Consider the following 21,228-nt stretch of genomic DNA (forward strand, 5'->3'; position numbering starts at 1 on the left):
TATGCCCATTACAGAGAGAGCATGACAGCAGTGCTGTACGTATAATGAAGCCAGAGCGTTTTATTACCTTTTGTGTTTTGGCACCTGAGGTGTCGGTGGAAATGGAAAGAAGTTAGTTGCTAGTATTTCTATGGGAACAAGGGAGTCTCTGAACTCTTTATATCAACTGATGATAAAATGTATTTCTTTACTGTCATTGGTGATTTTCCTTATATTATTCAACCTTTTTCTGTCTCTGCCCTTGATCTTTGTTTTCTTTGTGTTCATGTCTATGAATCACAAACCTTAAGTGGAAATGTTACGTGTGCAGAGAAAACATTACTCAGAATATCACAGAACGGTGTGAAACTGAGTAGATTCAACTGCGTTCTCACAGTGACCACCTGCCGCACGTTGCTCCTTGGGGCCTTTTCTGACACCCCGTCACAGGCCTGTGGGGTAATTTTCTACTTCCTTTGGTCTTGCGGCGCAGTGGGTGTTAATGTGACACAGCGTGAAATCCAATATGAACACGGAGAGAGATTTCCCATATGCCACAGTGTCCTCCCCCAGTAAGCCTGTCACACTCCATTATCCTCAATGAGCTCTGATGGGCCAAATGATTCCCCTCTGTGTTTCATAATTAATGTCCAAGCATAGAGGAGCATGTATCTTTCATCAGGTCATGGAATATACAGCAGTCTTAATAGACCAATCATCTGTGTTCGCAAGCTAGCACTAGCATGAGGACAACAGGCTTCTGCTCTGCAGAGCCAAGTGACTCACGTGTCCATTATGACAGCATACTACTGTTGCCTTTCCTGCCCTTCTCCAGACCCACAGACATGTCTGGAATCAGTAATGAAAGAATACGTTTTTTTCTCCTCAGTCTCTGAAGAAAAGTACTTACTTTGTAACATTTGCAACCTCTCAACAAGCTGACGGCTCTGTGAACTTCACAAGAGCAAAACAAGTTAATAAAAAAGAATCAGTTATTTTAATCCCCAATTGGGTTTTATGCTTAATTCTAAGTAAGGGAATGATTTTTAGACCGTGGTGGTGGGTTGTTGTGTTGATCTCTCTTTGTGTTGTGGGCGCACGAGAAATCAGAGAAGTGGGTCCAATCAATCAACAGCCAAATGTTGTTGGAGGGAGGCCTTGGCATTCAACCTTGCGGTGGGGCCTGGAGTGTTGCGCGGTAACGCAGTGGCAGTGAGACTACAGTGGAGGAGGAGCTATAAGTGTGTGTGATTTAGCACCGGGAGGTGGGGGACAGTCTCCACAGAAGGCTAGCCTCCAGTGCCCTCTCTGTATTAGTCTAATTGAAACCGGAATGGCAGGGTGATAATGCTATAACAACATCCTCATGCCTTCGCCCCAGAGCCCTGCTGCGTTAGTACGCCGCTGCAATAAACCATAAATGAAATGAATGGCCGGGGGAGTGTCTGGGCACTGCTCATTGGCTCATTGACTCTGAGAGAGGAGCGCCTCTCATTGCTGTGGAGAGAGATTAGACAGCAGTCAGCAGGCTTCTCCCTCCGCCTCTCTCTGTGCACTCTTCTGCCTGCCTCTTATCGCAGCTGTTCCTACAGTGTGAGAGGGGAGAATGGGTGGGGGGGGGGTGTCATTTAGGCCTGGCAGGTTGGGGATGGGTGGGGTCATTTAGGCCAGGATGGTTCTTTTCAGACTGGTCTGTCTCGGGCCCAGCCAGCAGGGCTTCTGGGGATAATGGTTGCGGTCAGGAGGTAGTAGCTCATGAGGTAGTAACTCCTGCTAGCAGACTAAACAGACTTGATTAGTCTCAGTCGACTGTTCTGATTAGAATGGAACTAGAGAAAATGTCATGCAGCATGAACATATATAACATATCCTTGAATTGCCCTATGGGTATCGCCTAGGGCTGTAGTAGCATTTTAGCATCCTTTCTCAAATATCTGCCTTTTTCAACCAGCCCATCAATTTACAGCTTAGTAAGGAAACCACTCAATCCTACTTATGAAGTGGCACAACTCTCTCTTGGACAACAAACATCAGATTTGCACAGCCAAGAAATAAAACACAGAGACATTCATTTCCTCAGACAGGGTTCACATTTAAGTCACATTTATTTACCCGCTGACAGGAAGCAAAATGGTGAAGAAATGCAGGTTGGACAACTTGCTCCGTCTTTATTGAAAGAAAATAGGAATCTCGTAAACAATACCAGAGGTCAGGTAAGGCCAGGCCATTTTGATTAAAACTAAAAACATGATATATGACCCTTATATTGTGACAGTACAAAAGCAAGAAAAGAGATATAGCCTAGTAAAGTAACCAGTGTGCCGTTTCAAAGCTATTTGTCTTTGGGAAAGCCAAGGACCATATTAGCACCAGTGTTATGACACAACAATGGTGCCATGATGACACTTTTATCTTTTTGTTTTGTTTATGCCTCTGTGGTAGAACTGAAGTTCCACTGGTGTAGCGGAGAGCCAAGTAGCCCTGGATATTTATGGCTCCTGGTGACCCTCATAATAACCTAGCTCTGTGAATGATGGAGACTGGTCTGTGCAGTTGCTACAGGGGTGTCTGAATGATGCTGGCCCTCTCAGAGTGCAGCTCTAATAGGACGCTATACAAGCGCCTGCGGATCCTGTTATCTCTGTGTGCTTAGGAACAAGCAAGCAAGTGAATTCAGAATCCCTCAATAGCAAGAGAGCATGACAGAGCAGAGCTGAGGTGAAAGGTTATGATTCATCGCCCTATTTAAGCCCTCTCCATATTTCCTCACCCCGGTGGAAGGGTGTGACAGAATCAATACAGGAGTGCCGTAGAGCAATCCAAGGGCTAACAATAAAGCTGGGGCAATTACAACAAGACAGCGGGGAGCCGTTAGTCGAAAATATCCCTGTGAATAAGTGGCCAAAATGCCTGGGGATGGGAGAAGAAGGATTAGTGGTTATATAAGAGTAGTTAGTTAAATGGTCACCTGTGGGCCTGTCTGGATACAGAGTTGTTAAAGGTATGTTCGCAATGTAAAAAGCAGTGCGGCCACATCCAGTCCCCTGCTGAATATGTCTGAGACAGATTTCTTACAGTATATAGTATGGACCGAATCTTAACTTGAGATCTGCGTGTGTAACTCAACAAATGTGTGTAAACATCCCATTGACATCAATGCGACATTTATGCTAAAGTCAAGCACAAGTTATCTGTTTTTTTGTTTTGCATGAGGAGCACAGAACGACTTTGAGTGCATGCCAGTGTCTCGTGTCTCCTCAAGGCAGGTGAGGTAGTGGCGGGGTGCTGATAGGCAAGGAAGCATGCCTGTTTTATGGCCTCCATTAGGGATATGGCCAGCCCAATCCATCATCCTCAGCTACCACTGATGAACAGAGGTCTCATGGACACACTCTGGAGTAGCAGACGTCCTATAGACATAAGAAGTCCACTCAAGGTTCATCTCCTCACAAAAACGACAACTATACTATTATGATGACAGTTAAAGTGTTGTTTGTCTATAATGCCAGTGTGTAATTCTGCCTCTCTCTCTCCCTCCTTCCAGCCTTTGTATTGAGCTGTAACTTCCCTCAGCGTCCAGCCTACGGGGATGTGTCTGTGAGCAGCCTTCACTCAGGGGGTGTAGCCTACTTCTACTGTTTCACTGGCTACAAGCTGCAGGGACCGAACACCCTCACCTGCCGCAACGCCAGCACCCCCTACTGGAGCGGCAAGGAACCACAGTGCATCGGTAATGAGGGTAGACACACCAAACACCACACGACATTCACTCACTGAACACTTTATTAGGAACGCCTGTACACCTTCTCCTTCATTCAGCCACACTTTGGGCTCATTAATACCAATTAATCAATAAATGCCAGAACCTATTTGAGTATTGTTGCTGACCATGTGCATCCCTTCATGGCCACAATGTAACCATCTTCTAATGGCTACTTCCAGCATGATAATGCACCATGTCACAAAGCAAAAGTAATCTTAAACTGGCTTCATGAACATGACAATGAGTTCAGTGTTCTTCAGTGGCCTTCCCAGTCACCTGATCTGAATCAAATAGTACACCTTTGGGATGTGGTAGAACGGGAGATTCACAGCACATTGTGTGATACCTTGAAGAATTGAGCCTGTTCTGAGAGCAAAGGGAGGCCCTAGCCAGTATTAGTGTACCTAATAAAGTGTTTGTGAGTGTAATGCCATCAGATAACCACCACTATCACAGACTTTTATGTCAAATTGAATAGAATTAGACTGTCCCCTTTTCATTCTAAACATCCAGTAGCAGATTTTTCAGAGCACATCAAGAGAATAGAATATAGGTGGATCATTTTGGGTCGATTGAGATCTATAGTAACCAGAAGTAGAATAATTTTTAATAAGACATTGGTCCATAACAAAATGTTCGGTGGCTGTATATTTGTAAACACTTATACACACATCATCACTTTCTATTTCATTTTGCACATAGTCTTTCAAACACATGTCCTTTCATTGTGATTAACCTATTCTACTAGATGAAACAATGCAATAATAAAGCTTTTCTAACTATATTAATGTGTTGTCCCCCACACACTTCATGTTGTTTAAAAGTTAATTGGGTTCATTGATTTTGGCCTCTATGGTGTCAACAGCAGTGTAAGCTTAGCGGTGAATCTTAAACAGGCCTCCCCAGGCCTCTCAGAGAGGGGGAAGCTAAACAAAGCAGCCAAGTGGTTTAAACTCTCAGCAGAACCAAGGACTTTTAGTGTCAAATTTTTCTTTAGACGAGTTTAGCCCTGGAGTGTGTTTTGCCTCCTCTTGCATGACAAACACACACACACACACACACACACACACACACACAGAGAGAGAGAGAGAGTCCCAGAGGGCAGTTTTGAGGCAGGATGTCTTTCTACTGCTCAGATGTGCGCCAGTGATGAATAGTAAGTGGACATTTCAGACCTGGCTAGATGAATATGTCTCTCCTAGTATTGAGCTGAGTGTATGCATCATTGAAAAGGCAGGCTGGGAGGCTCTTTCCTATATTAGAAAGTGCTGAGGATGTGAAGTGTTTAAAAGTGTGTGGAGAGCCAGGAGAGTCTCTGGTAAACAAACTATCAGAAAGGTGTGCGTTCATGTGTGCTCCTTAGTCAGTCAGTCCAGTCCTTAGGACAGATCTGTCAGAGTCTGATCACTGATAGTTGGGAACAGTGCCACCGTGGCACAGCTCCTTTTCCACTGTAATCAAGGTTAATCTCTCTGTCTAACCTTCACCTGATCTACTTCTTTCTTTTCGTGTCCACAAGAGAGTCAGTTACAAGGCTTGGCTAGATGTGGTTCAACCACAGCTGAACACATTGCTGTCCCTTCTCATTGAACTCTGCCAAGTCCGTTGATGTGCAGGGCTGTTCCAGCAGGGGACCTAGAAGATCCCAAAAACACATAAAATCTCAGAGGTTTTCTACCCATGACAACAGTCTCTTTATGGTCCCATAGAGTTCTTACTACTTCTCAAAGTGTTGTATTATCTGTCTGAACAAAGTCTGAAGGATGGATATGGAGTGATTTGTTTTTCAAAGTAAATACCTCTCTCTCCTCTCTCATCCCCTCTTTCTCCTCGGTGTACATCCCAGCTGCCTGTGGCGGCATGGTCAGGAATGCCACCGTCGGCCGCATTGTATCTCCTGCATTTCCTAGCAACTACAGCAACAACCTGACCTGCCATTGGCTGCTGGAGGCCCCCCAGGGACAGCGTATGCATGTCCACTTTGAGAAGGTGGCCTTGGCTGAGGACGACGACAGGTACGGTGGCAGGGTGTTCACTACTGACAGGTATGGTGGCAGGGTGTTCACTACTGACAGGTACGGTGGCAGGGTGTTCACTACTGACAGGTATGGTGACAGGGTGTTCACTACTGACAGGTACGGTGGCAGGGTGTTCACTACTGACAGGTATGGTGGCAGGGTGTTCACTACTGACAGGTATGGTGGCAGGGTGTTCACTACTGACAGGTACGGTGGCAGAGTGTTCACTACTGACAGGTATGGTGGCAGGGTGTTCACTACTGACAGGTACGGTGGCAGGGTGTTCACTACTGACAGGTATGGTGACAGGGTGTTCACTACTGACAGGTATGGTGACAGGGTGTTCACTACTGACAGGTATGGTGGCAGGGTGTTCACTACTGACAGGTACGGTAGCAGGGTGTTCACTACTGACAGGTATGGTGACAGGGTGTTCACTACTGACAGGTATGGTGGCAGGGTGTTCACTACTGACAGGTACGGTAGCAGGGTGTTCACTACTGACAGGTACGGTAGCAGGGTGTTCACTACTGACAGGTACGGTGGCAGGGTGTTCACTACTGACAGGTACGGTAGCAGGGTGTTCACTACTGACAGGTACGGTGGCAGGGTGTTCACTACTGACAGGTACGGTGACAGGTGTGGTGGCATGGTGTTCTACAGGGTTCAAGGCTTTGTGCTCTCACCAGCACTTAGTCCAGTCCAAAGTGTTCTGTTGGAGAATATTCTGGTTTCCTCTCAGTTGATATTGAATATTGAACACAAGGAGTATATATACAAAGTCGACTCCCTATGAGGAATCTTGGCAAACAGACGTGTTGACAGGAAAAGAGAATATTGTAAGTGTGACACAAGTTATTGGCAACTGTCCACAGGCAGGGGGAGATGAGGGGGAGATGTGCACAACTATGATTACTCAATTTCCAAGAATTAGAGGAGTTTAGAGGGGCACAGATTATACACTTGGTTGTTCAAAAACATGTTGTTGTTCTACTAAACTCAGACCTTTAATTGACCCCAAAGAAAACATTCCCCAACAGTTCGCTTCAATGCAGCGCTTTGGACGTGCATGGAAAACAAATAGAGGAGAAATCAACCAACAGCACTGCTTAGCATACATGACAGTTGAATTGAGTGACATTTAATTAATGGATGGTCTCTCAACATAAAAACAGAGAAAAAAAGATGGGAAACTCAAAACCCCCCCAAATGATCTGTGTCAAGTGGCTAACAAATGATCAGACTCACACTGCTGGCTGTGTGACAGCTGGACATGATTCTCACCACAGGCTGCTGTCACTCAGACATATCACTATACATACATACTGTACAGTAATAGTTGCTGCTACACTTCAGGGCATTGTCTCATCATCTGAGAGAGGATTTAATGGAACATCTGTGTCTCTGACTGAGGTTAATGATGAGAGAGAGAGAGAGAGAGAGAGAGAGAGAGAGAGAGAGAGAGAGAGAGAGAGAGAGAGAGAGAGAGAGAGAGAGAGAGAGAGAGAGAGAGAGAGAGAGAGAGAGAGAGAGAGAGAGAGAGAGAGAGAGAGAGAGAGAGAGAGAGAGAGGGAGGGGACACACACACTTCCATTGAAATATTTAATTGAATTCCCACTTCCAAATGAAGAGGGTGGCTCAGAATGGAGCAGTGGAGGATAGTGTAGTAGTTGAGGGGTAGTGGTGGCCTAGTGGATAGTGAGTTGGACTGAATGATCAGAAGGTAATGAGTTCAAATCCCACCTGGGAACACCACTAGTGTGCCCTTGAGTAAGACTCTTAGCCCTAAGTTACAGGGAGACTGTCCCTGTAATCTCTAATTAGTGTCACTTTGCTAAATGGTAAAAAATGAGAAACTAAAATGCGTAGGTACACGCATGATCAGAGGAAGGGCTCATTGTAATGCATGGAATGAGGAATAGTATCAACCACACACGTCTGATACTGTTCCTCATTCTGTTCCATGCATTACAATGAGCCTGTCCTCCACCAGCCTCCCCTGGAGTGGAGATTTTGTTGTGTTTTCATGAGCGCTGGCCATGGTAGCCATCCAGAGACAAATGGACTGTTAAGTAGTTGAGGTCAGTAGCTGCAGGGCTGTGTTCAGTGATATCTTTGGCTTTTATGCAGAACAGTCTAGCCCAATGCTATAACGTACCCCAGCACCGTGTCATTCATGCCAACAGTCCAAGTGGTTTCGTTCTCTCCAGTGGAGGCTGGTGGAGGTAGAAATCCGAGTGTTTGAGACCATTCCTCATTCCATTCCATGTATTACAATGAGCCTGTCCTCCAATTTCTACCTCCACCAGCCTCCCCTGGCGGCCACATTATAGGACTGTAGAAATCCAGTTAGATACTTATATTTCCCTCTTTTTAGGCTGCTGATCAAAAACGGGAACAACATCGACTCCCCTCCTCTGTATGATTCGTACGAGGTGGAGTATCTGCCCAACGAGGGCCTGGCGAGCTCCTTCAGACACCTCTTCATTGAGCTTACCACTGACGCTTCTGGCACCTCCACGGGCATCGCCATCAGATACCAAGGTACAGTGTCCCTATATCTGACATCACTATAGACCATCACACCCACAGGTACCGTCAGATACCAAGGCACAAACTATACACTATAGACCATCACACCCACAGGTACTGTCAGATACCAAGGTACAATCTATACACTATAGGCCAGGGGTACCCACAGCTTTTGACTTGGTGAGCCAAAATGAAATCTGAGTGGTGGGCCGAAAGGCAAAAACACAGATGATGCCTTAAAGGTGCAGTCTGGAATTCAAACAATAACAAAGCGGGCTCCCCGGCACTGGTAAACGGCTAAGGGATTTGGGTTGGAGAAATGTAACCACTCTCAATTTCATAGACAGAGCTATGGATTCAAGGACTGACCATCCATGAGATAAAAATGATAGTTTTAACCCATTGTCTTATGGCAGATATCCTGACTCCACACTGATCTGTCTGGTAACTCGCAAGCGATTGTGGGAAGGATAAAAAGTAGCCTGGCTAAAATATGCACTGTCAAAAAGTTACCATGGTTACAATGGGACAGACAAACTTTTCAGCATCAAATTCAACAAAACAATAAATTCATACATGAATACACAAGTTTCTTTCCTTCAAATGTATATAAGTACCTATACAAGTAGCCAGTTACTATAAAAGCAAATGGTTTTAACTGAGTTTTGATAGTTTGTAAAGTAGGTTGTAATGGATGGATTTTCTGGTGTGACGGCACTATATTTCCGCGGATGTGGACCCTAACCCTAAAAATCACGGTTCATAAGACAGTGGCAAGGTAGTTCAGGCAAACGCCATCATGCTAGAATGACAATATCTGATGTACGACAATGTAAAACAATGAAGTAAACATGTGGAGCAGCGATGGGGGTTCTAGGGGTGGGTGGGACATGAGTATCACGACCCCCCGCCTTCGGCCCCCGTTCCAGTCTCCACAACATGCCAAATCAAAATAAATGCCTTGCATTTCTACATTTTCTTCACCACGATATGCAAATAATATTGAATTCAAAATGTACATTGTAGCACCACGCCCTTCACCCCAGGATACTATATTCATCAGCATTCACATACCATAGTATTAAGCAATGATTTTAGACATTTTAGTGTCTTTAAAAAAACACATAAAGACTTCTCTTCATTCTTATTTTATCCATGACACACAGCAAGATGCAAAACCAGTGTCAGTGGGTGAAATTGGCAAGAACACTTGTAAATTTCACATTACAAATATTATTATTTTAACCTTATTTAATCTAATTCCCAAATGTATAAAGTTACTATCTAATTCCCATATTCCCAAATAACAATACACAAATCTTGTATTGTTGGAGCCATATTGAGTGCTTTTGATTTTAGATAAGAACATCTGTAATAGAGCTAATACCCCTCCCCCCACCCCTTCTCCCCGCTCCCTCGATCTACTCAGTCTAGCTGTGTAAACTAAAATAACTCCAAAATGCTCTGTTTCAGAAGCATGCCCTCCAGGCAATGGTGTATACAAAAGGCATTGCCTCGGGCACTCTCCTCTCCTCTCCTCTCCTCTCCTTTCCTCTCCTCTCTCCTTCTCTCAATTATTATTTTAACCCACTGCAGGACACTGTTTGTTCCTTACAGTCTGCTCTATGATTGCTTACCAAGAACAATGAGCTGGAAATGAAATGTAGCTGAGAGAATTCAGCTACAGTTCAGCTCCAAACCTAATGCCAATCTGTATATTTAATGAGCTTTCAGATTTCATTTAGTTGAGAAACCAGGCCTAGGCCAAAGTTAGAAAAACAGACTCATTAGCTGATCGGCAGTTTTTCAGACAATAGATGCCCCTCATCAATTAAGAAAGATAAATCAAGCTACTTTCTAAGTGCTATCTCGGATTCTGCTGGTGATCCTACAATATTTTGGAAAACAATTAACCATCAATTAATTAACAATTAATACCTTGAAGCATGGAAATTCCTCTTCATCTCTAATTCCTCTTTATCTCGACTTTTTGTCAGACTCTGGCCTCATTACAGAGGAAATTGAGATAAGTAATGACTTTAATCAGCACTTTTTATTTGAGAGAAATGGTTGTTTGGATGACCCTGGACAGACGGTCGACTGGCTCCCATCTCCTGCCCCCAGTTGGCTTGATGGGAGATCAGTTAATGACTAGTGAATCTTTGTTTTCATTTCAAAAATGTTCTACTGTCCTAGATGCCCTGCTTAAAATCGACATTAAAATCCATTAGGGCCGATCTGCTTGATCCAGGCCTATTCCAGCTTTCAGTCCCCCTGATTGTGAAGTCATTGACATATGTTTAGTCTGACAGGTTTGGAAGGCAGCCCATGTGCTCTCTTTCCATAAAGGTGGTGACTCCTCTGACCTAGATAACTACTGCCCAATATCCAAGTTATCTTGCCTTTCCAGGGTATTAGATTCCCAGGTCAACTCCAAGCTTTTTATCTTCCCATTCTATTCCTTTTTATCTTCCCATTCTATTCTAAATGTGCACCAATCTGGCTTTAGACCTGGTCATAGCACCATCTCAGCTGCTACACTTGTCTTAGATGATATGTTAAATTGCCTAGATTAGAAAGTCCAGTAGATCTCATCATCTTCATCATCATCTCTTCATCCAGATCCGCACCAGCACCAGTGAAACAATGCGTCCCTCAGGGCTTTGTTCTTGGCCCGTTCACCATCTACTTTCTCCCACTTGGCGAAATCAGTCGGAAACACAGACTCAAATTCCCCACATATGCTGATGACACCCAGCTCTACCTCCCTGCACATGGTCTCCGATCCTCCGATGCTGATCTCCTTATCATACCCCACACTAGGTGACGCACACTTGGTGACTGAGCATTTTCTGTTGCCGCATCCAAGCTGTGGAACACACTCCCACCAACCATTGTATATATTTTTTTGCTTCTCTTTGTTTTTCTGTACAGTGTCCTTAAGTTTGAGAAAGGCGCTAAATCTATTATTATTATCATCATTATTATAACTCCCTTTTTTGTGTATAAAGCCCTACTGCATAAACTCCTGGCTTACCTAACCATCATTTTGGAAATTGAAGAACATCAATTCAACTCGTTCTCAGAGTTGGTTAACTTACATTTTCTCCAGTTCTCCTCTCCCATCATCCATCATCCCCTCTACCTCAGTTGAAACTCAGTCTTATACATGGTTTTGTAAAAAGGCTGCTCAGAGCACTTCACACAACCTGGAGTCATTATCCAATAACATCAATTTAATCTGTTTAGAGCTTTGATTTGCTGCAGCAAATGGGATTACGCTGTAAGAGAGCAGTGCTTCTTATTCCAGTGGACCTTGTGCGGTTGCCTTAAACAGTATTATGCTGTACAGTCCACTGTTGGTTGTAGGTGCTTTGATAGTGGTCTCCTCTGACACTACTTTCAAATATTACACATGTTGTCAGTCACCAATAAAACGTACCTCTTGGGTAAGCCTGTTCCCTTGTCCTGCCCCAAGACGTCCATGCTAATCCATTAAAAGCACAATCTGGGATTTGTGCATCTGGTTGATGGTCATTTCAATTCATGTTAAATACCTGTCAACAACTGTCTTACCTTGTCATAAACTGAAATATGAGGTCTCTTTTCACCATTGTTTGTAAACAATGTACTTGTAAACAAGCAATGGATAGCTGTGAAATATGTTTATTAAAAGAATTGGCTTTGCATCCAGAGCTTTGTCCACCATTTGGGTGAAAAACAAATGAGTGATTGCAGCTCTATTTTATTACCATTCTGACCAGGTCTCCTCTCATTACACTGTGTTGTAAGGTGGAGGTGTTCACCCTGTAAAAAGCTGTTCCCCTGCCAAAATTAATATATTGACATTGAACATTAAATCATCACTATTACCGTACCCATGTCCCTAAAACACAGCACATTATTGTGGAGTTGAATTGAGTTATTGCTCAGTGCAATTTCCCTTTAATCACAAGAGTGGTGTACCACTGAAACGCTCCAGGCTTCACTGTGGCTAATCTGTGGTTAATCCTAATCTGTGGTTAATCCTCATGTGCTCTGATTCCCAGCGTTTCCAGCAGGGCACTGCTATGAGCCATTTGTCAAGTACGGTAACTTCACCAGCAGTGACAGCACCTGGGCAGTGGGGACGGTAGTGGAGTTCACCTGTGAGCCAGGCTACACCTTAGAGCAGGGCTCTGTCATCATCGAGTGTATGGACCCCAACAACCCCCAATGGAACGAGACAGAGCCTGCCTGCAGAGGTGTGTGTGTGTGTGTGTGTGTGTGTGTGTGTGTGTGTGTGTGTGCGTGTGTGTTTGCGTGTGTGTGTGTGTGTGCGTGTGTGTGTGTGTGTGTGTGTATGTTTGTTTGTTTAGCTGTACGCTAATCTTCCATAGGTAGACTATGTTTTTACTTTTTACTTACTTGTGTGTGTGTGTGTGTATGTGTGTGTGCGTGTGTTTCAGCTGTGTGCAGTGGAGAGATGACTGACTCTGCTGGAGTTGTCTTGTCTCCAAATTGGCCTGAGGCTTATGACAAGGGCCAGGACTGCATCTGGGGAATTCACGTAGAGGAAGACAAGAGGATCATGCTGGATATCCAAGTGTACGTAGAGTGTGTGTGTGTGTGTGTGTGTGTGTGTGTGTGTGTGTGTGTGTGTGTAACCCAGTTTAAGAGGTAATAAACTCACTCCTCAGTATTGAAATTAAATTAATAAATACAGGCAGTTCACCCCAGTTCACAGTATACGTGGTGTAAATCCCACCATTGAGTGACCACTCTCACCTCTTCTGAATCTTCGCCTCACATGAGACGTCTCTGCTTCTCTGATCTTTGCTCCCAGATCAGAAGCTTTACTCTTGATGCGCAAAGGATCCAATTTCAAACAGAGATGGAGAGAGTGTGCAAAGAACTACCCGCTGTGACTGGTAAAACAAATAAAAAAGAAAAGGATAAAAGAACATTTTGCACATGGGTGAGAGATAAGTACCAGCAGACAAAGGTTAATTACCAACTAGAGAGAAAACAAATTATTTCATGGCATGGTGTTTGGACAAAGGTGGTTTTCTTCCGACTTCATTATGTTGAGCAGAGCAGAGTGTTCCCCCTGATAGTGGTGTCAGGTAAAGCTTTAGAACAGAAGACCTTGCAGTGTCAGGCCCTGATAGATTCTTCATGCGTGCAATCATTTGGCTTTCTTAATTAAGAACCGCTCATTTGCATATGTTTCCTCTCTTGCTTTTTTAAATTTTTTTATCTCTTATTTGGAACGCCTCTGCTCTGGTTTGTACATTCCACAGCATGGTAATAAATGGCATCCTCCGTGTTTTGTACAAGAAGCTGTCAACATAATTAATTGTCTATTCATGTAGGGGAGAGAAATGATTTAGGTAGATATGACATTCAGCGACGGTGAAGAGCATTACACATGTTATCAGGAGTTTAGATTATAAATGTGTGCGTGTGTGCGTGTGTGTGTGTGTGTGTGTGTGTGTGTGTGTGTGTGTGTGTGTGTGTGTGTGTGTGTGTGTGTGTGTGTGCGTGCACTTGTGAGAGAAAGTGCAATTGAAAGACAACTAATAAGAATTCTTCACACAAGCATTTCCTCCCACTGCTCTGCACATTACTGTTCTATTACCCTGTTTTCAAAGCTGAACCTTTTCAATGAAAAAATCTCTTATAAAAAAAAAAACACTAAAAAAAGATGCAGTATTGTATGCACTAATATACATATCTACAAAATCATTGAAGGTCTTTTGGGAAACTCAGGGTGCCATTTCTGCCTGCTAAACAGCACACATGTCCAAACACTATTCAAACTGTATTACTGAAAATAATAGCAACCTTTTATTTTTATATTGTCTATGAGCTGGCAGTGATACATTCAATATAATCTTGAGCTTTATAACTTCTCGCGGAAGTACGCCTACGCAGACGACCTCGCAGTGGTGTACTCTGCTGGAAATTGGCAGTCTGTGGAGGGGATTCTGAGCCAGGACATGCAGACACTAGTGGCATACTTCCGGAAATGGAGATTGAAGCTTAGCGAGGCAAAGACGGTGTCGGCTGCCTTCCACCTTAACAACAGGGAGGCTAAACGTGAGCTTAGAGTACACCTAGATGGAACTCCCCTGCCATGTTCCGCTGAGCCAATCTATCTCGGCGTGACATTGGACAGGACGCTCACGTTTCGCCGACACCTCGAGTCACTGCGCAAGAAGTTAACAGCTCGTGTGGCGTTGATGAGGCGACTGGTTGGCTCGGGCTGGGGCGCCGGCGCAAGGACCTTGCGCACGGCAGCCCTAGCCCTCGTTTATTCAACTAGTGAATACTGCGCCCCAGTATGGTGTCGCAGTGCCCACACCCGCCTCATCGACTCGCCTATAAACGAAGCCTTGCGCATTGTGACAGGATGCCTGCGTCCTACCCCCGTGGACAACCTTCCCATCCTAGCAGGCATCCAGCCCGCAGGCCTCCGCCGCATGGGAGCCACAGCACGTCTCGCCTGCCGGGCCGCGGAGCTTAATAACCATCTGCTCCATGATAGGCTCACTATAACAGCGGAGCCCTCCCGGCGTCTCAAGTCGAGACACCCATTTGTGCCTGCCGCACAGGATCTCAGGCAGCAATGCAGAGATCTCAACATCAGTGCGGCAGGATGGGCGGATTATATGTGGCGCGCGGAGTGGGAGGCTAACACCTCCAAACTCCGCGACCACATCCCAGTCGCCGGCGCTGAGCCCCTCGGGATGGACTTGCCAAGGCTATCCTGGGTGAGGCTCAATCGTCTCCGGACCGGCGTCGGGCGTTTCCGCTCATCAATGCACAGATGGGGCTTGGCCCCAAATGCGTCGTGCGAGTGTGGCGCAGAGGACCAAACCGCAGACCATATTATCCTGGATTGCCCGGTGTACCACCCACCCAACGGGATGCATGGTCTGTCGGTATTAGATGACGAGACGATGACGTGGCTTCTGGAGGGGTGCCCAGAAATATAGCCCGGGTGAGCCCCTCAACCAGGTCTCGGGGTGGTAAAAGGGTAGCCCCTCGGCCCCGAGCCTGGTGGAGTGGAGAGGAAAAACAACTACCCATACGCCGAAGAAGAAGAAGAAGCTTTATCATAATCTAAACATTTGTATTCAGAAGGTGTAATGTTGGTGTTGATGAGACCCGGGTCTAAGCCAAACATCCTAGAAACCTCCAAAACGTTGAAAATGAGGGACATGTTATGAACCATAGACATTCTGAGCACACATTCAGAGAAGTCCGGATGGATGATCTGCCCCACCTCCTCCCTTCAGCACTGCCTGTTCATTTTTTAACATCCTTTTTTTTTGGCAGAAAGGTGAGAACAACCCTGCAGCAGGAGCTTCACCCAGTCAAACTATCATGTATCAGTATCGTACCAAGTCCCCATCAAGACAGACCAAGAATGACTTATGAAAGTCAACAAAGGGTCCAATAATGTCTAGTGTTGCTATTTTCCCTAATTTTGCAGCGCAGCAGACAATTCTTCTTTTGTTGTCCCTCATCTCAAAGTTTATCAGTGCAGGCCCTTTCCCTCCGAACACTAGGGTCAAGTAAAGGGATAAGAAGGCTTCTACAAGGTTTCCTGGGCCTCAGTTCTTCCTGTGACACAGAGATAGAGAAGCACCTGCTACAACGAGACAGAGAGAACCACCTCCCTCTTTCATATGCTAATGTGATCACATCTGTCTAATGACAAAGGGGACATTATCAGTGGGGCGTATCAAACTAGATGGGGAAAAGAAAATTGAGAGAGGAAGGAAAGAAAATGAGGAGGGGGTGACAGACAGAAGATGACGAGACAGGAGATGGAAAAGCGATAACCACACAGAAAGCAAGGAAAAGAGTCCTTTCTCCCGGTATATCCTGCTTGTTGCTGTTGTGTTATTTACATCCCAATTATTACTTTACTAATCCTGAGTAAATTGTTACTTTACTTTTCTCATCCTGAACTAAACTTTGATTCTGTACTGTTGAAGCTGACATCCATGCACACAGTATGGTTGGCTCTTGTGAGGCAAGAGTCAGCCTTTGGGCTACCATAAATGGCTACCATAAATGGCCTGTGCCTGCCAGGTGTGCCCATCCCCCATATTCCACTCTACCACAAACACTGCACCGCTGTCAGCCTGAGGCTCATTACCAGGATTTAAGAACACTTTTCTGTGTTAATGAGAACATTCTCATTTTTCCATAATCATTCATCACTGTTCCTCTTACAATCAGCTAGGAACATTGGGCCTAATGGCATCTGATTCATTCATTCATTAAGCCCAACGAGGAGGGCCTGTCTGAGTTTCATTAGGTTATAGCTCATGTGCAAAGAGGGGTGGAGAACGATACACATGTGGCAGCCAGGTGTTAAAATTGATTGATTGATGTTTAATAGATTATTTGGTTACAGCTACACACACACCATCCCAGTAAGCAGATTTGTTATAAGCTGTTAACAGGGGAGGAAATACTATGTGTCTCTGGGTGTGGAAGCATACAATTTGATTGACCTTGCAAGTCAAAGTGGATATGAAAGACAGGGATTCTCCTAGTTTCCATTATAGTGATTTCTGTGTCGGTGTGCTTGCGACAGGATATTTCATGCATCAGTGCATCAAATACTAGCTCTACCCGCTAATAGCTTGATTTGTTTAATCTCCTAATACGAATATCACATTTGGCAATAGAGTTAAAATTGCTTATTCCATTTTTTATAATGATAATAGACTCGAGCTTTCTCTGCATATCTGCATATGATAGCCTCACCTGTGGCGCTTTTCCACTACCGTACCGCGTGAGCCCAGTTTGTTTTGCTTTCTCCACTGCCAACCGAGACAGGCCGAGCCGGGCCGATTTAGCTACGCTTCGGAAGCGGTAGCGAAAGGTACTTTTTGCCAGGCTGTGCGTGACGTGAGACGCTGCAGACCGTTGATTGGACCCAACATCGTCATCCCATGTTCATAGAGTTCACCGCTAACCGCCATTTTTAAATAACACAACAGATTTCGCTCTCGGAAAATGTCATTTACTTTTTCTGTAATTACTTTAGGGTTAGTTAAATGTCATTTCAATGCATCATAGAACTTTCATTTACAACAAGCATAACAAAAAAATCGCTATTATGGTAGATTTCCGTGTTGCTCCCTTTCACACATGTCAGCGATTCCCTGGTTGCGCGATCTAACTAGAACTACTAGATCTACTAGAACTGAAAGTGGCAAGTAACAGGCACGTAACATCCATATGCTGTATAAATAAATATATTTGACTACCAGCAAGACACCGGAGCACTCGTATCTATAACAAACGCAGAGATTGTATGAGCCCCGGCGTCAGTCCAATGGAAGCGTCAAGCACTGCCTTTCCATAGAAATACATCGCTCCCTGTCTAACGTTATATATCTAACGTTACATGTTTTGAGGCTGATCTGTGCATGATAGTGCTGCATTTTGACATAATTCTTATCGCATTTACCCCTGTTGAGCTGTATAGCGGCACTTGTTAAAGTGAAGTGCTCTTATGACACTTAACTCCTCCTACTGTCCCCTCTCGCGAGAAGCGTATCCTACCCGTACCATACCGTACTTTCAAATGCGTGCCGTTCCGAGCCGTACCGGTCTGGTCAATGGAAAAGCGCCACTAATGTTGTGGTTGAGTACTAGTGAAGCTACCAGTTACCATGCTACCAGTGGTAATAGGACTGTAAAATGAGGTGTTGCTTTTATTTTCACTTATTCCAAACACACATGTGTTTTTAATTATGTAATGTCATGGGGAAGAGAACATATCATGTCTTATCAAGAGTTGTAGTAGATAATGTATTCTACCTTGTGGCAGCTGGGTATGTGTACCAAATCAAGCTGAGCCTGTTTTTTAAATAAAATAAAAAAAACTAAATCAAATTACTGCCAGCAAATGGAGAGCATGATTGATTTTCTCAACCGATACGGAGCACAGCTAGGCAAAGGCTTGTTTAACTTTATCACAACAGATTTGATACAAGCAGAGACTTGTTTCTCAATTGTCTCCCCCTCGGAGCAGGTGAGATGCTTTTGTTGTTCAGACATAATCCCAATAGAACGAGAGAGTAAGCTGTTTTTGCTTTGAAAATCCTTTCCTGTCTTTTGCTTACAGTATGTCATTATACGTTGAGGGAGTTCTCAAAATAGCATGCTCTCTTAGCTTCTCATGACGTTTGCTGGCTCCCAAGTGATTTATAGTTCAGTGTCTTGCTTTATAATGAGTTTTTATCAGAAGCCACTCCTGATTAATTAGGGACAGGAAAAGGTATGCCTGTCACTTCTCTATTTGGCTGAGTCATTTCCTCCATGCTTTACATCTTGCCTGTGATTCAGGAGATGGCTTAGACCCTGGTGGCAGACGTAGACATAGGATATAGTCCCAAAAAAATCTGCTAAACACGGGAGAGTGACATTTGGGTCATGAAGGCATAGTTGTGTTACCTTTTACAGACATTGGTTATGATGACAGTCTTAAACAGTAATAACGAGTTATTCATACTGCCCCAAAATATCTTGATATTGCAGTAATTGGTGTAAATGGGCTGTTAAATTGAGAAAATATAATACAATAACAGAAAAACACAATCTAACAATTCCCTAAAGACATTTTAAAAAATGAATGCCCTGGCATCTAAAGTGAACTGAATATAAAGCAAATCCCTTTGAACATGCATGTTCCCCACACCCCTGAGCATTTTATTTTGTAGACAAGTGCTCACTATTGAATGGCCTAGGGGATTTAGGCTGATGATTTAGGGTGTGTGTGTGTGTGTGTGGGGGGGGGGGGGGGTAATAGATAGTATAATAATAGTTATAGATGATAACAAAAGGAGGGTTCAAAAGCTGTGTGTGTTTTAAAAAAGGAATGTGTGTGTGTTAGCATATATGCGTGTGCGTACTCACCCAATCTGTTGTGCTTCGTTCACAGTATAAAATACATGTTTTGTCTTTGTGCACCAGGCTCCACATAGACAAGAATGACTTGCTGACATTCTATGATGGAGATGACCTGACGGCGAAGGTGCTAGGCCAGTATGGCGGCACGCATCCTCACTTCAAACTCTACACCTCCATGGCTGATGTCACCATCCAATTCCAGTCTGATCCAGCTACCAACATCTACGGATACAACAACGGCTTTGTGGTGCACTTCTTTGGTAAGGACACAGGGAGAAATGGGCGGGGGGGGAGAGAGAGAGAGAGAGAGAGAGAGAGAGAGAGAGAGAGAAAGAGATGATTATGGAAAGTAAGAGCGAGGGAAGATGTTAGTAAGGAGGAGGAGGAGGAGGAGGAGGAGGAGTGCCTGAGCATAATCCAGCTGCCCTGAGCTGAGGGGCCGTTCCATCAGCACGAAACCGCAGCCAAACCATAAAGCAGAGATCTGATAAAACATAATGAATTCCATACAGAGAGAGAAGGGGGAGAAGGCAGCAGAATGCAGATGACTGGGAGAGAGAAGAGAGAACTGAGAGGAGAGGGAGAGGGAGAGGGAAAGAGAGAGGAGAGGAGTGAGAGTGGGAGAGGATTTACAGTCTCTTCACGCCTCTCACGAAAAGAGAAAAAACAAGAAGCAGCCAAGTGGTGCAGGTGTCTGGGATTCATATTCCCAAACGCAATTAACTGCATGTGTTTGTCCACATTACCCTCATCTGCAGAGGGCTTGACCCTCCCTGGCTTCTGCCACGGCAAGGACAGCCCCCACCAAGCTGCCACACTGCCAACCCTCCCCATGCCACTTGTCACATACCATACGTAGATGCCCACTACTGGGTCCTCCTGGGGTTCATTTAAATGCAAAGCCACACCTGAGGTTTTATGGCTTCCAGGTCTGTATGTGGGATGATGATGATGCTCAGTTTGGTCCCCTGTATGTTCCTGTCATTGTTGTCAGTGTCTTGTAGTCTGACCCTGCATCCTCTCTCTCCCCCTCCCTTCCTCTCACTGTCTCTCTCCCCCTCCATCTCCATCCATCCGTCTCTCCCTCCCTCCCTCCCTCATGACCACAGAGGTCCCTCGTAATGACACATGTCCTGAGCTGCCAGAGATCACCAATGGCTGGAAGAGTACATCCCACCCTGAGCTGGTGCATGGCACTGTGGTGACCTACCAGTGCTACCCAGGTTTCCAAGTGGTGGGAACAGAACTTCTCATGTGCCAGTGGGACTTGACCTGGAGCGGAGACCTGCCCGGCTGTGAAAGAGGTGACCCTCACACACACACACACACACACACACACACACACACACACACACACACACACATATACACACGTAATTAAGTAAGTAAGTAAGTAAGTAAGTAAAAAGTAAAAAGATAGTCTACCAACGGAAGATTAGTGTACAGCTACACAAACACACCCACCCACCCACACACACACACACACAGACACACAGACACACACACACACACACACACACACACACACACACACACACACACACACACACACACACAAGCCACAGAAATTCCCACATTGTGAACTGTATTATGTTAGGAGTGTATGTCAATGTGTCTCTGGGACTACAACTAGTATTATCAAATCAATGATCCAGAGAGCTGTGTCGATTGTATTTGATCTGCTTAAATGACCAGGACGAGACCTGCCCAGGATGGATTGAGTGACTGAGTGACTGGAGAGTGAGTAGATGAATGAATAGATATGAATTGGCCCTGTGTCGCAGCTCCTCCACATGACTCCTGTTCTATCCAAAGACATGGGTGCCTTGATCAGAATATTGTCTGCTCCTGGTCCCCTGCCTCCCTATGGAACTGTAAGGCACAGCACAGCGTCAGTGACTGTTCACACTCCCAGGAGACCGGGACCCGAAGCTAGATGTGTGCTGATTTCACACCAACCTCATAACCACGCTGGCCCCTATCCTACTGGGCCCAGAATTGGGTCTGTGGTTT

The 21,228-nt window shown here is 44.9% G+C and overlaps 1 protein-coding gene across 1 annotated transcript in view; it reads left to right on the forward strand.

Moving 5' to 3' along the window:
* The window catches only part of LOC308154098 (seizure protein 6 homolog), a gene marked incomplete at both ends in the record, with an annotated part of 52,976 nt that overhangs the window by 27,575 nt on the left and 4,173 nt on the right, over positions 1 to 21,228 (forward strand). The window contains 7 exons of the mRNA XM_080527276.1: positions 3,524 to 3,709; positions 5,589 to 5,757; positions 8,138 to 8,304; positions 12,342 to 12,536; positions 12,741 to 12,879; positions 19,279 to 19,475; positions 20,325 to 20,519. Of these exons, the coding sequence (XP_080383402.1) occupies positions 3,524 to 3,709; positions 5,589 to 5,757; positions 8,138 to 8,304; positions 12,342 to 12,536; positions 12,741 to 12,879; positions 19,279 to 19,475; positions 20,325 to 20,519 (1,248 nt within the window). The remainder of the gene's footprint in view (positions 1 to 3,523; positions 3,710 to 5,588; positions 5,758 to 8,137; positions 8,305 to 12,341; positions 12,537 to 12,740; positions 12,880 to 19,278; positions 19,476 to 20,324; positions 20,520 to 21,228) is intronic.

This window comes from Nansenia antarctica (genome assembly GCF_963989245.1).
Source record: "Nansenia antarctica genome assembly, chromosome: 3".
NCBI classification, from domain to species: domain Eukaryota; kingdom Metazoa; phylum Chordata; class Actinopteri; order Argentiniformes; family Microstomatidae; genus Nansenia; species Nansenia antarctica.